Source organism: Sesamum indicum, linkage group LG8 (assembly GCF_026168435.1).
Source record: "Sesamum indicum cultivar Baizhima isolate 11 linkage group LG8, ASM2616843v1, whole genome shotgun sequence".
Taxonomy (NCBI): domain Eukaryota; kingdom Viridiplantae; phylum Streptophyta; class Magnoliopsida; order Lamiales; family Pedaliaceae; genus Sesamum; species Sesamum indicum.
Genome location: NC_142664.1, coordinates 1,338,489 through 1,351,642, shown reverse-complemented (window position 1 = coordinate 1,351,642; position 13,154 = coordinate 1,338,489). Strand labels below are relative to the sequence as shown.

Here is a 13,154-nt window from a genome sequence, read left to right as displayed (position 1 = left end):
CAATCCAAACCGTAATTTTGCAAGACTATCTGATCATCATCTGCAAAACAAATCACAAAAAAACTAAAAAAACTATTAGGTGGAGTGTCAATTCCCTCATTTTTCAAATGTAGAAACGAACAGAAAAGTAAGAAAGAAACGTCGTTATCAACAAATGTTGCATGTGAACTCTTTCTTTTTTTCTTTACCATTTTTTAAAGCCATCTGGCTTCTTAATATACAAGTCTTGGAGCAGTGCTGAGTCAAGAATACGTACAACTCATCTAACCAACTACTGTATCGAGAGTTGTTGGCCTGCAAACCTTTTGATCAGTCTTCAGACATACAGAGAAGATGGATTTCACCTCAACTTACAGTAATGTAAGAACCCATATCTCCACTTTTCTGTTTCCTTGCGTGTCTGTGATTGCTTGATTTGCTTGAGCTCTCTTGTTTGTCTGTTTCTCTATTTCCTGTGTGAGGGAGTTGTGGTTTGGGTGAGGGTTCAGAAGAGTTTTAAAAAAGTTGCAAGTGTCTGGAAACCCAAGTAAAAAGGTGTTTTTTGAAGTTTTACGTGTTTGAAATAGTAATTGAAGTGAAAATATGTGCGTTTTACTCCCTAATATAAAATTAACTAATCCAAATATCTTCTCGTCTCATACAAAAACTATAAAAAATTAAAAATGCATATTTCCGACAAAGAAACATAAACAAACATATCTTGTGTTAAAGCTATGGATTGGGAGTTGTTTCTGTAATTTAGTGAAAAATTGGTTGGTTTTTGAATGATTTGATTTGCCAATATGGTCTGAGTCCAGGAGTTTGCAGTTAAATCTCCAGATTTTACGAGTATGAGGTTTTGGGTTTAATTCACATTTAGATGTTGGGATATTTGTCTAATGTATGTGATTTTTGTCTCTTTTTTGGTCAAAAAGGGTAAAATGACATGATTCCTTAAATTTGTGTATAAAGTCACTTTAGTCCTTTATCTTGATAATTCATAAATTTTAGTCCATATTTTTCACAACCAAAACATCGTTTGCATCAGAGCAATAGCTTCATAATTTTGTCAAATTGTAATAAGAACATGCAACAACACTCATTTTTCTCACTTTCAGTTTTCCTCACTAAGGGACTAAATTAAAAAATAATAATAAAATCAAAATAACGTTGGAACCAAATTTTCACTAGAAAGTGGTCAGAATGGCTAATTCGAAACAAAATTTAAACTGTAAGGATGGTATCACGGAGAGAACAAAATGATTCTAATCATGATTTGCATTATTTGATACTTTTTCTATCTGATTCAAACAAGGAAAAATCCAATTAACATGGGATATTTCCAATCTTGCATATACCTTAAAAGACAGTTTTTTACATATATTGGATGGTTTTCTTTACAAGTCATTTCTGAACTAATGAAAATTTCCAATGTTTGCACAAGGACAAGAAGAAAACAACGAAGCAGTCGATGCTACTTTGTTGTAAGGTATACATTTCCGAATCAAGAAACAAAGAAGCCCTGGATTCGATCGAACGAGGCGCCAGGAGTGAGCCCGAAACGGTCATAGTGAACAAGTTCATGGACAATGATTACAACAGAGTAGCATACACTCTTGTCTCATATGTTGCTCATGATAGCATAGGGTGTCCAATTTACACCCCTTTGCAGCAAAGTGTTGTAGCCATGGCCAGAGCGGCTTACGAGGCCATAAATCTGGAGTCGCATTGCGGAGCCCATCCTCGTCTTGGTGTTATCGATGACATTGTTTGCCATCCGTTGGGTCGGGCTTCATTGGATGAAGCAGCATGGCTTGCAAAGACCATTGCATCCGATCTTGGGAACCGATTTCAAGGTATATCTTAGATTAATATCATCCATAACAAGGTTTTATAAGTATAGGGAAATGATAAGCTATTTAGTTTCGCTGCAGTGCCGGTGTATCTATATGCCGCAGCACACCCAACTGGGAAGACATTGGAGACCATCAGACGTGAACTCGGCTATTACCGGCCCAACTATATGGGGAACCGGTGGGCCGGTTGGGGCCAACCGGAAATCCTTTCTGAGAAACCTAATGAAGGGCCAGAAATGGCGTCCCGCACAAGAGGGGTTGTGATGATTGGTGCTCGTCCATGGATTGCCACTTATAATGTGCCCATCTTGTCCACAGATGTCTCCGCAGCTAAGCGACTTGCACTGATGGTGAGTGGTCGAGGTGGTGGCCTGCCAACCGTGCAAACACTTGGGCTGGTGCACGGTGAGGATACAACGGAAATAACTTGTATGCTGCTGGAACCCAACCAAATTGGAGCCGACCGGGTCCAGAAACAGGTCGAAATGCTGGCAGCACAAGAAGGGCTGGATGTGGAGAAGGGCTATTTTACTGATCTTTCTCCAGAAATGATCGTGGAAAGATACATGAAACTGATTTCTGCTGACTCTTCTTGAATTAATTGTTCGCAGGCTGCGATTTAGCTGCTGAAGCTCATCAGTCTGTATTCTCCCTCGAGTTCTCTGTATGTCTGTGCATACGTGTGTATTTGATTACTTAAACAATTGTAGCTTCAGCAGTCATATAAGGCTTACTCCAAGCTCCTTTCTCTCTCTCTCTCATCAAAACCAAGCCCAATATGTGGTAAGCCGAGAACACCCTCAAATTACAACTATCGGTGACTGGCAAACTAAATAATAGAGAACAAGAACGAGCAGAGAACCGATTCAAATAAACATCATACATCATCGTCAAACCTCAGTAAGAATATTACACATTACGAGACTGCAAACATTTGCAGGAAAAAGGGGAGCAAAATTGATAGAGAAAAACTACTGATATATTTATACGCCGCTTCAAAGTTTGTATGTAAATGTTCAAAGAACACAGTTTAACCCATTAACCGTTTTGATATCTGCCCCTCCCACCACCAAAACGCCCCCGACCACGGCCTCTATGATGCCCTCCTCTTCCACCACCACGACCTTGATTGAAACTCGGAGGTTTGCCTAAATTTGGTGGAGACGACTGCAAATTATGATTAATTTGGGATACCTGAGACGGAACAGCTTGTTCTCTGCCCCCATTCAGAGGCAGAGAAGCATTCTGGGGCGGCAAACCCATTCCAAACTGCAACGAATTTAGCATATTCTGATCGAGGCTTGTAGACCAGGGTCCAATAGCCGGCCCCCCACTGAAATTTGCTTGTCCGCCCAAGGCATTGAAGTTTAAAGGCAACCCAGCAATTGTAGTCATATGCTGTTGGAACGCCATGCCGGTTTGTAAAGGTGTTTGATATAACTGATAAGGTTGATTTTGTTGCATCCATAGCATACCATTTGGCGGCAGTCCATTGACTAGGCTCACGCTTTGTTGTTGTTGTTGTTGATGGGGAAATCCATTACTCCAAATTCCATCAGGAGGAACAAAACCTGGTGCCTGAGCCCCCTGGGGAAATGGAAGAAATGTTGCTTGAGGAGCGGCCAAATCCTGTCTCAGCGCAGATGAGCTTGAGTAGTTTTCTTGATTTAATGATGTTGCTGTGGATGGGGCTACATTTTGGCCTTCATTAACTGGTAGGTTACCACCACCTAACGGAGTTTGTCTTGCAGGATCTTGATTACTACTCCAGTTCTTATTCTGATTTTTCTGCTTCCTTTTATCCTTTCTTTTGGTTCCTGGCTTAGATTCCTCTGTTGCCCTTTTCTTTGTTTTAAGCATCCTCTTGTACTCCGCCTCCTTCTCATCATCTGAAAATTCTACCTCATCAAACAGTTCTTCGTCATTTTCACCAGATGCATCATACCCTTTCTGGTAAAGACTCTTGTCGTTCAGTACATGATTTGCAAATTCTGGAACAAAAGAGATCGAAGTGCCTTGTTGGATTCCAGCAGGGACTTCACTTTCAGAATTGTATCTTACAATATAGTAGGGGTTCTTGACAGGCCCAAATATTTCATCGACTATGCCTAGCGGTGATCTGCTATCCGTAATCCAAAGAATTGAACCCTCATTGAGAGGATTGTGTTTCTCAACCCCTTCTACAATCACTTGAGGACCAATGATCTGTTTAACAGAAAAGTTATCAATTGAACAAGTTAGGTTCTCGAATTTGCAATCTAATTACAAATGTCAAATGAAGGAAAAAATGCATCAATTCTGTATGAAATATTGTAATCAGTAGTTTTCTAGCTGAACAGCATTACCGACAAAATTATTCCAACTGGAAGGGTCTGGTGATGTGGTTGCAAGGTCACATCAACACAAGGAACCGGCGGGAGAACCTGCATAATTAAAAAAAGTGGAAATAGAAATTTCTGTCATGATTGGAGCAAATAATAAAAGTTTGCATAATAAACAGCACATTTAAAAATTAATAAAACCATTAAAATACATTCAATCTTCATATAATTGTGCGCGGGCTTCTGTCAAATAAATGATCCCTAATATTTGAATTTATATCGTTGCAGTAGACATTAGATATCATACAGCAGCTTTTTAAGCCCCTCAGCTAGTTGGAGAAACAATCCAAATTCTACAAACAAGCATGCATAAATTTTGAAGAAGGGAATCAAGGAAATAAGAATATTATTATATGATCACACAAAGAGAAGCATCACAAATCCTCGACCCAACAACACGCACCAAGTTTTCATAATCTGTTCCAGCAACCATTGCACACCCACTTTCTGAGGTTGATCATTTTGACAGGTTTGGAACAGAATTTTAATTTTGAATCTTAGGTCAAATAATTCTTTAGAAGGTATTAATTCCTTCACAGAGCATTTAATTAACTTCAAAGCCACCAAAATGTCAGAATGCTAATGGCTTGCGCGTTCTTGGTCTTCAAGCTCTTTGATACCAGCAATTAGTGGTCCGATTTCATATGAAGGAAAAAGTACCCCAGAGTGTTAGCATGACTAGCTGATCAGATCAGACAAGAGAGATATTGCCTAAGGGATTACTAGAAATATTACAATGTTAAGATAGAACATAGATCTACATAGATCCATTAGCTTTTTTGTGCCTTCATTTTCTTGTTCTAGTGGCTATAAGGCGGCTATGTCTATAGATAACATGATCTTTTATTGCGTTAACAGAGGGTAATTCATTAGAAGAGATCAGACACCAAACAAGATAGGCTCAAAAGACCATTGCCTTCTTTGCTGACATCTGTTTTTCTCACCTAATGGATCAATTTTTTATGTCATTCTTCAACGTCATGTTCATTGCAGTGCTTTCATGCTCTCTCCTTCCGTAATGATTTTTCTTCAAAAGCTCTGATTATTTCCTTTCTGAAGACAACTGCTAAGCAGCAAAATCTTACAACTACTCGGATGTTCAAAAAAATTCACATGTGACACAACATTAGACATGGCATGTCAATATGAAAACTAAAGAGCCACAGGACCAATCATAATGTAGCCAGTCGAAAAGGATAAAAGCAGTCTAGAATCTTCATAGAGAATGGTGGAGCATATAGATAAATTATGAAGGTATTTCAAACAGGAGAAGTGATGACAACGGGACCAGAGATCACAAGATACGACTTTGGCAAACGATAGGCTTCGATTCCTCCAATCAAAACACAACTTTTAGCTTCTCAGATCAATCACTTGATCAACTTCAAGTTCATCAGGTAGATCACTTAGGACAGTGGCTGAAGATGTAAGTTTATATGAGTACCTAAAACTGTACTTTTTATCTGAGTGTAAAAGGATCAAGAAAATTCTACTATTTTTCAATGGAGGAAGAAGAAACAGATCCAAAATGCAGAACTTATTGCCTTTTTCTGTACCTATGGAATAATAATCAGAGGTTCCAAGGCTAACACAATGTAAATCATATTTGAACACTCATGGAAAAGTAGTATTCAGTACAATTCATAATAACTCAGAGACACTCAACAAGCAACCCATAGTAGGTTATACAAGTATAGTTTGGCATTTCAGAAAGAGTATATTTAGAATCATATTAAAGATAAACAAAGGTTCTCTTTGTTTTAAGGACACCAACTTCATAAAGGAGGCTAAAGTGCCAACGCAGATTTTTAACACCCATACCCACTCAAATAACTTGGAGCTATGAGCTATCCAATAAATAGGACACATATAACAGGTGTTAAATCAAATGACATGAATTATCAGAAGCATCATTACTTACCTTGAGCTCATTCTTAGATATGATGGGTCCTTTCTTAACACTCCCACCATCATCATCTTCGTCATCACTCCAAGCAGCGATCTCATCTGCATCAGATAACATAATTTCACCTTCTTCCATGTCAATCTGTTTGTCAACAGTGCCAGCCTCATTCTTGGCTTTCATTTCTCCAACTTCCTCATCCTCATCACTACTACCAGAAGATGATGATGATGAAGAAGAAGATGAAGAACTCTCACATTCAGACTCGACATCACTATCACTCTCATCTTTATCACTCCTAGTTTTATCAACCTTCATCCCATTTCCACACAATCCGACTACACCACCTGCATCAGTACAGTCGGCAGCACTGGTGCTCATACTATTAGTGTTCACTTTAACCGTTTCACCAGTCTTCCAGCCATCACTACCATCCATAACACTCACATCACCTTCTACATTCTCGTCCTTCTTGGAGGCAACAACTGCAACCAAACAATTTGAAGCCCCATCCAAACTTACTTTCCCCAGCTGTTCTTCAATCAAACACCCTAAATCTCCCAAATTTCTACCCGATCCATCTCCATCCAAAACCCCCTCCACATTAATCTTCTCAGCGACCCCATCACTTCCCATTTGACTACTCCTCTCAACAACTCCATCCAACTCCTCTTCACCTTCATCTTTCTTGCAATCACTACCCACTTCAAAACTCTCCTTAGAAGCCCCTAATTCACCTTGAACCGAGCCAAAACCAACTGGGCTGCCTCCAAAATCAGCCATACTTGGATCAGTAGAAAGCTCGACGGTAGGATTCCCTTCCATAAACCAACCGTTAATAGAATCAAAATCAAGAAAAGAATCAGAAAAAGACAACGAGAATTCTTCAAGCTCCGGGAGACCGAGGTCAAGCGGGTCGTTTGGTAGAGATGGTTTCTTGGTATCTGACAAAGGTTGGACTTTGAGGTCTTCTTTCTCTTCCTCAGCTGCTCCTTCAATGGTGGGACTCTGCAAGAAACCCACCATGTTCAACCTGTAACGGAAGGGTTTTGGAGCCCAAGCTTCTCATGGCTTTGATAGAGAAGCAGCCAAATATATATACGTGAGCTTCAGCAGGAAAATAGCGTGGAGGCTTTGTTTGGGCGTAGAACAGAGAAGCTTAAACCCTAACGTACAAAGGGTATTTAGTATGGAGTCGACAAATTTGGATGGCTCGCTGAACCGGGTTTCATTTGGTAATTCTTTCTTTTTCTTTTTTCTTTTTTTTTTGAAAATTATTTTTCCTAGTAAAATTTATTTTAGTCCTCCGTTGGGGGGTGATTTTCTGATATTATCCTTATAAAACTCTTCATTTTTTACAATGAAAATAATTTAGTCTCTTACTTTTTATTTTCAATTTGCAAATTGGTCCCTCGCACGTTTAGAAAAACATAACCCTTTTAATTTAAAAGCAATTATTTGAATATATCTTGATCCATGATATGTATTGTGTATCTAATGAACTTTTTGAATTTTTTAAATAAAAAGAGTACTTGAATAAATAAGTTGGACGAAAAATTTTAGATAACCTATGTAGATAAAAAATTTTGAATTTTTATTCAAGTAATATTGCCCCGACGAATATGGTAAGCATTCATCTTTGGTACATGTATCTATTATGCTCACCAATTACGTTAAGCATCACTTTAACATCACAACAGATCCCCACAAACAATTTAGATAATCTATGTAGTTGGGTTGCAAATTGAATGGCGGCTGCAAAACCAACTTCTGAGGGCTGGTCTGAAATGTTTCAAGTTGAGGACCTAAAGATCGGGCATCGAGAGTCTTATTGAGACTTCCACTATATATTGCATCCATTGGATGAGTATCGTGTTTCATCAACGACCGATGTTGGACAGCTACCCAATTTCAATGGGTTAGTTGACAAGGTAGTCAACTGATTGAACTGACTTGTGGGGAACATCAAATGGAAGCCTTGGACGATTGGCTGATTTCACTTGAATCCCCGATTCCTATAGTACGAGAGTAGTCCTAAAACTTGAGGAACCATGATAGCCATGTGCACAGATAGTTGTATCCTGGATCTAGGGAGAGATGATTGTGCTATAGACATGATCATTATAAGCCATGTCCAGTGTAGACAAAATGTGTGGTAAGGATGGTAGGTTTTAAGAAAAGGATCCATCCCCTGTCAGTATATGATAACGGTATCTCCTATCCACTTAGAGACGCGTTTAAATCTCAAATTTGCAACTACAGTGGTTGGTCGAATAGGAAATAATTTCTTATATCGAGTAATTAACCGAAACGCGGTCCTATGTATTAAAGCATAGATGTCTAATCCAAGATGGGGACCATCTCCATATATCATGCCCTAGACTAAGGCCAGGAGACAGTAGATGAAAGGACCATACCCGTTGTAATCTGGAGCCTAAGTCTTCACACGGATATTCATCTAACTTCTAGTACCATGAACCGTTGTTAGACGGTCACCTATGGTAGCAGGTTTTCCTTATCAATGGTTGATTAAGACGATTAATTAGATTGAATTTAGTTAATTAGTAATGTTAGACACTACTCCAAATCAACATGGAAGGATAAGAAATTAATTTAGAATTAATTCTAAAAGATGTAAATCATTGAATTATTTACATATGGATGATTCATTGGATGGGTAACAAATATTAAATTAATTGAATTAATTTAATTGGGTATGCTTTAATTAATAAATTAGATTTATTAATTACAGAGAATTGGGCTTATATCTTTAATTGGACAGAATGACAATCGGCTTAATTTAGTTTGAGTTTTATTAAATTGGATTTAATTAAATTCATTGATTTTTGGATTTATTTTAATTTGATTAAAATGAATTTCGGTCCACTAAATTAGGGCTTAGTAGAAAAGGGAGTTGACATCTATTTTTGCAAGGAGGGTTGGTCAAAATACACTTCCGGAAAGTGCAGACTTGATAATATTTGGAGCCGTTCTCTATATGGCATGATTGAATCATACAATATAGGAAGAGGGTTGACTTGTAGTTAGGGAGTATATATCTAGATACATTTTTACTTTCTCATACAAATGATATATATATGTATGATCATCTTTATTTATATGAAAATACATAGTGAAAAGTGCAGAGAACACGCACTCTACCCTTCTCCAGTGAAGCTCTCGGCCCCTCTCTCTTTGTTTGCTCTCATTCCGCTAATTTTTCAACTCTCATTAATCTACGATCCAGTTTATAGTTGTATAGAATTTTTTATGAAGAGAATATGCTAATTGATAGTTTACTTCTCTTCGATCATTTCTTCCAACTTGTTTTGATTTCTTTTAGCAAAGATATCAAAACCATCTTGCCATGGTGTGATGTGGATCATCTGTAGAGGGCTCTTACATTGGAGCCTAGGGTAAACAATAGATCAAACGTGTATCGTCGGTTGAAACAAAAGAGGTAAATTTCATTTGAATATTGTTTCTCTTTTGTTCAGTTATCTATAGGCTTATATGTCGGATGTGTTGTTTTATTTTCTTTTAATGTACATATTACATCGAGCGCTCGAGAACACCAATGGTACACCCCTTGGTTGGTCTCGGTTTTATTTTACCCGCGCTTCTATTTGTGGGTTCTCAGGCTGATCCGCTTCCCTTCACGCATCACATCAACAAAAATTACAGTAGACCAATTAGACCAAGCCCATATCTCAAATTTCTCATTATTAGATTAATATGAAAAATATAGGTAAATGGCTTTAAGGTCAAGTGAGAGATTATTCGAAAGGATGACCAGAATGCCAATTGAATTGGCAGTTTTGGGAACTATTTCAAGTAATATTGCCCTGATAAATATGATAAGTATTCATTATTGACATGTGTCTGTTGTACTTACTAATTATGTTAAGCATTACTTTAATATCACAACAGATGCCATACAAACCATTTAAATAACTTATGTAGTTGGGTTGAGTATTGGATGGCGGCCATGAAACCAACTTTTGAGGGTTGGTCTAAAATATTTCAAGTCGAGAACCTTGAGACTAGGCATCTAGAATCTTATTGAAACTCACACTGAAATTGCATTCATTGGATGTGTATCATATTTCTTTGATAAAAACCATCATATTTCTTTGATAAAAACCATCAGACGTCTATACAATTTCATTGTCAAGGTAGTTAGCTGACTGAACTGAATTTCAGGGAATCATCATATGAAAGCCTTAGGGATATGGTCGGTATGACTAGAACTCCCCTACTCCGATAGTACGAAAGTAGTTCTCAAACTTAAGGAACCACGACAATCATGTGCACACGATGGTAGTAACTTGGATATAGCGAGAGGTGATTATATCACAGACATGATCATTATAAGCCTTGTCCACATCAGTCAGAATATGTAGTGAGAATGGTGGGTTTAATGAAGAGGATCAGTCCCCTGTCAGTATGTAACAACGGTATCTCCTTTCCACTTAGAGATGAGTCCACGCCTCACAAATCTGTAGCTATTGTGGTTGGTCAAATAGCAAATGATTTCTTATGTCGAGCAATTAAATGAAACGCGGTCTCAATTATTAAAGCGTAGATGCCTAGTCTAAGATGAGAATCGATACCAAGTTTCATGCCCTAGACTAAGATCGAGAGACGGAAGGACAGTACCTGTAGGAACTTGGGAGTATTATTCACATCGATATTCACCTAGTCACTAGTGTAATGGACAGTTTCTAGATGGTCATCCATGGTAGCAGGCTTTCTTGATTTAACAGTTGATCAGGAATCATTGATTAAATTAAATTTAATTAATTAGTTTTATTAGATACTAGTCTAAGTTTAGTTGAAAGGTGAACCTAAAGAGTCACATACAAATTATCAAGGAAGTAAGGAATTAATTTGGGGAAACTTTCAAAAGATGTAAAAAATTTGAATTATTTACACATGGGATGATCCATTTGATGGATAGCCCGATATTAAATTAACTGAATTAATTTAATTAGGCTTGTCTTAATTAATAAATTAAATTTATTAATTAGAGATATTAGGCTTATGTTTTCAATTGAATTAGATGACATTGGGCTTAATTGATCCATGGCATGGATGCCCCAAGATTAAATTAATTTGATTAATTTAATTCGACTTTTCTTAATTAACAAATGGAATTAATTAATTCAAGATGTTGGGCTTATGTCTTTAATTCAATTAAATGATACTGGGCTTAATTTAGTTTGAGTTGTATTAGATTGAATTTAATTAAATAACCATGAAATTATTTTAAACCCGATCTACTAAATTAAGGACCATTATCCAAAAGGTTGAATTCTATTATTGGAAGGAGGGTTGACTAAGTTGCACTTCTGGAAAGTGCAGACTTGACCATATCTGGAACCGTTCTCTATATGGCATGATTGAATCATACAATATAGGAAGAGGGTTGACTTGTAGTTAGGGAGTATATATCTAGATACATTTTTACTTTCTCATACAAATGATATGTATATGTGTGATCATCTTTATTTATATGAAAATACATAGTGAAAAGTGTAGAGAACACGCACTCTACCCTTCTCTAGTGAAGCTCTCGGCCCCTCTCTCTTTGTTTGCTCTCATTCCTCTAATTTTCCAACTCTCATTAATCTACAATCCAGTTTATAGTTGTATAGAATTTTTTATGAAGAGAATATGCTAATTGATAGTTTAGTTCTCTTCGATCATTTCTTCCAACTTGTTTTGATTTCTTTTAGCAAAAGATATCAAAACCATCTTGCAATGGTGTGATGTGGATCATCTGTAGAGGGCTCTTACATTGGAGCCTAGGGTAAACAATAGATCGAACGTGTATCGTCGGTTGAAATAGAAAAAAAAATGAAAGAGGTAAATTTCATTTAAATATTGTATCTCTTTTGTTCAGTTATAGGCTTTTATGTTGGATGTGTTGTTTTATTTTCTTTTAATCTACATACTACATCAAGCGCCCGAGAACACCATGGTACACCCCTTGGTTTGTCTCGCTTTTATTTTACCCGCGCTTCTATTTGCGGGTTCTCAGGCTGATCCACTTCCCTTCATGCATTACATCAACAAAAATTACAGTACACCTATGAGACCAAGCCCATATCTCAAATTGCTCATTATTAGATTAATATGAAAAGTATAGGTAAATGGCTTTGAGGTCATGTGAGAGATTATTCGAAAAGGTGACCAGAATGCCAATTGAATTGGCAGTTTTGGGAACTATTTCAAGTAATATTGCCCTGATAAATATGATAAATATTCATTATTTACATGTGTCTGTTATACTTACTAATTATGTTAAGCATTACTTTAATATCACAACAGATTCCATACAAACCATGTAGATAACCAATGTAGTTGGGTTGAGCATTGGATGGCTGCTATGAAACCAACTTTTGAGGGTTGGTCTAAAATATTTCAAGTTGAGAACCTCGAGCCTAGGCATCTAGAATCTTATTGAAACTCACACTGAATATTGCATTCATTGGATGAGTATCGTATTTCTTTGACAAAAACCATCGGACGTCTATACAATTTCATTGTCAAGGTAGTCAGCTGACTGAACTGAATTTCAGGGAATCATCATATGAAAACCTTAGGGATATGGTTGGTATGACTAGAACTCCCCTACTCCGATAGTACGAAAGTAGTTCTCAAACTTAAGGAACCATGGCAATCATGTGCACACGATGGCAATATCTTAGATATGACGAGAGGTGATTATGTCACAGTCATAATCATTATAAGCCTTGTCCACATCAGTCAGAATGTGTAGTGAGAATGGTGGGTTTAATGAAGAGGATCAGTCCCCTGTCAGTATGTAACAGTGGTATCTTCTATCAACTTAGAGACGAGTTCACGCCTCACAAACTGTAGCTATACTGGTTGGTCAAATAGCAAATGATTTCTTATGTCGAGCAATTAAATGAAACGCAGTCTCAATTATTAAAGCGTAGATGCCTAGTCTAAGATGAGAACCGACATCAAGTTTCATGCTCCTAGACTAAGATCGGGAGACGGAAGGAC

The 13,154-nt window shown here is 37.4% G+C and overlaps 2 protein-coding genes across 2 annotated transcripts; one reads left to right on the top strand and one right to left on the bottom strand.

Moving 5' to 3' along the window:
- Nucleotides 1-201: 201 nt before the first annotated feature.
- LOC105167373 (formiminotransferase cyclodeaminase-like protein) lies at nucleotides 202-2,583 on the top strand. The gene is made up of 3 exons (XM_011087061.3): nucleotides 202-360; nucleotides 1,424-1,835; nucleotides 1,914-2,583. Exons 1-3 carry the CDS (start codon nucleotides 334-336, stop codon nucleotides 2,429-2,431), a joined length of 957 nt encoding a protein of 318 aa, XP_011085363.1. The 5' UTR covers nucleotides 202-333; the 3' UTR covers nucleotides 2,432-2,583.
- A 117-nt stretch (nucleotides 2,584-2,700) lies between these two features.
- Nucleotides 2,701-7,291, bottom strand: LOC105167372 (uncharacterized). Its single transcript, XM_011087060.3, has 3 exons — nucleotides 6,138-7,291; nucleotides 4,181-4,258; nucleotides 2,701-4,040 (listed from the first exon to the last, which is right to left on the bottom strand). Exons 1-3 carry the CDS (start codon nucleotides 7,143-7,145, stop codon nucleotides 2,874-2,876), a joined length of 2,253 nt encoding a protein of 750 aa, XP_011085362.1. The 5' UTR covers nucleotides 7,146-7,291; the 3' UTR covers nucleotides 2,701-2,873.
- Between the last annotated feature and the right edge of the window lie 5,863 nt (nucleotides 7,292-13,154).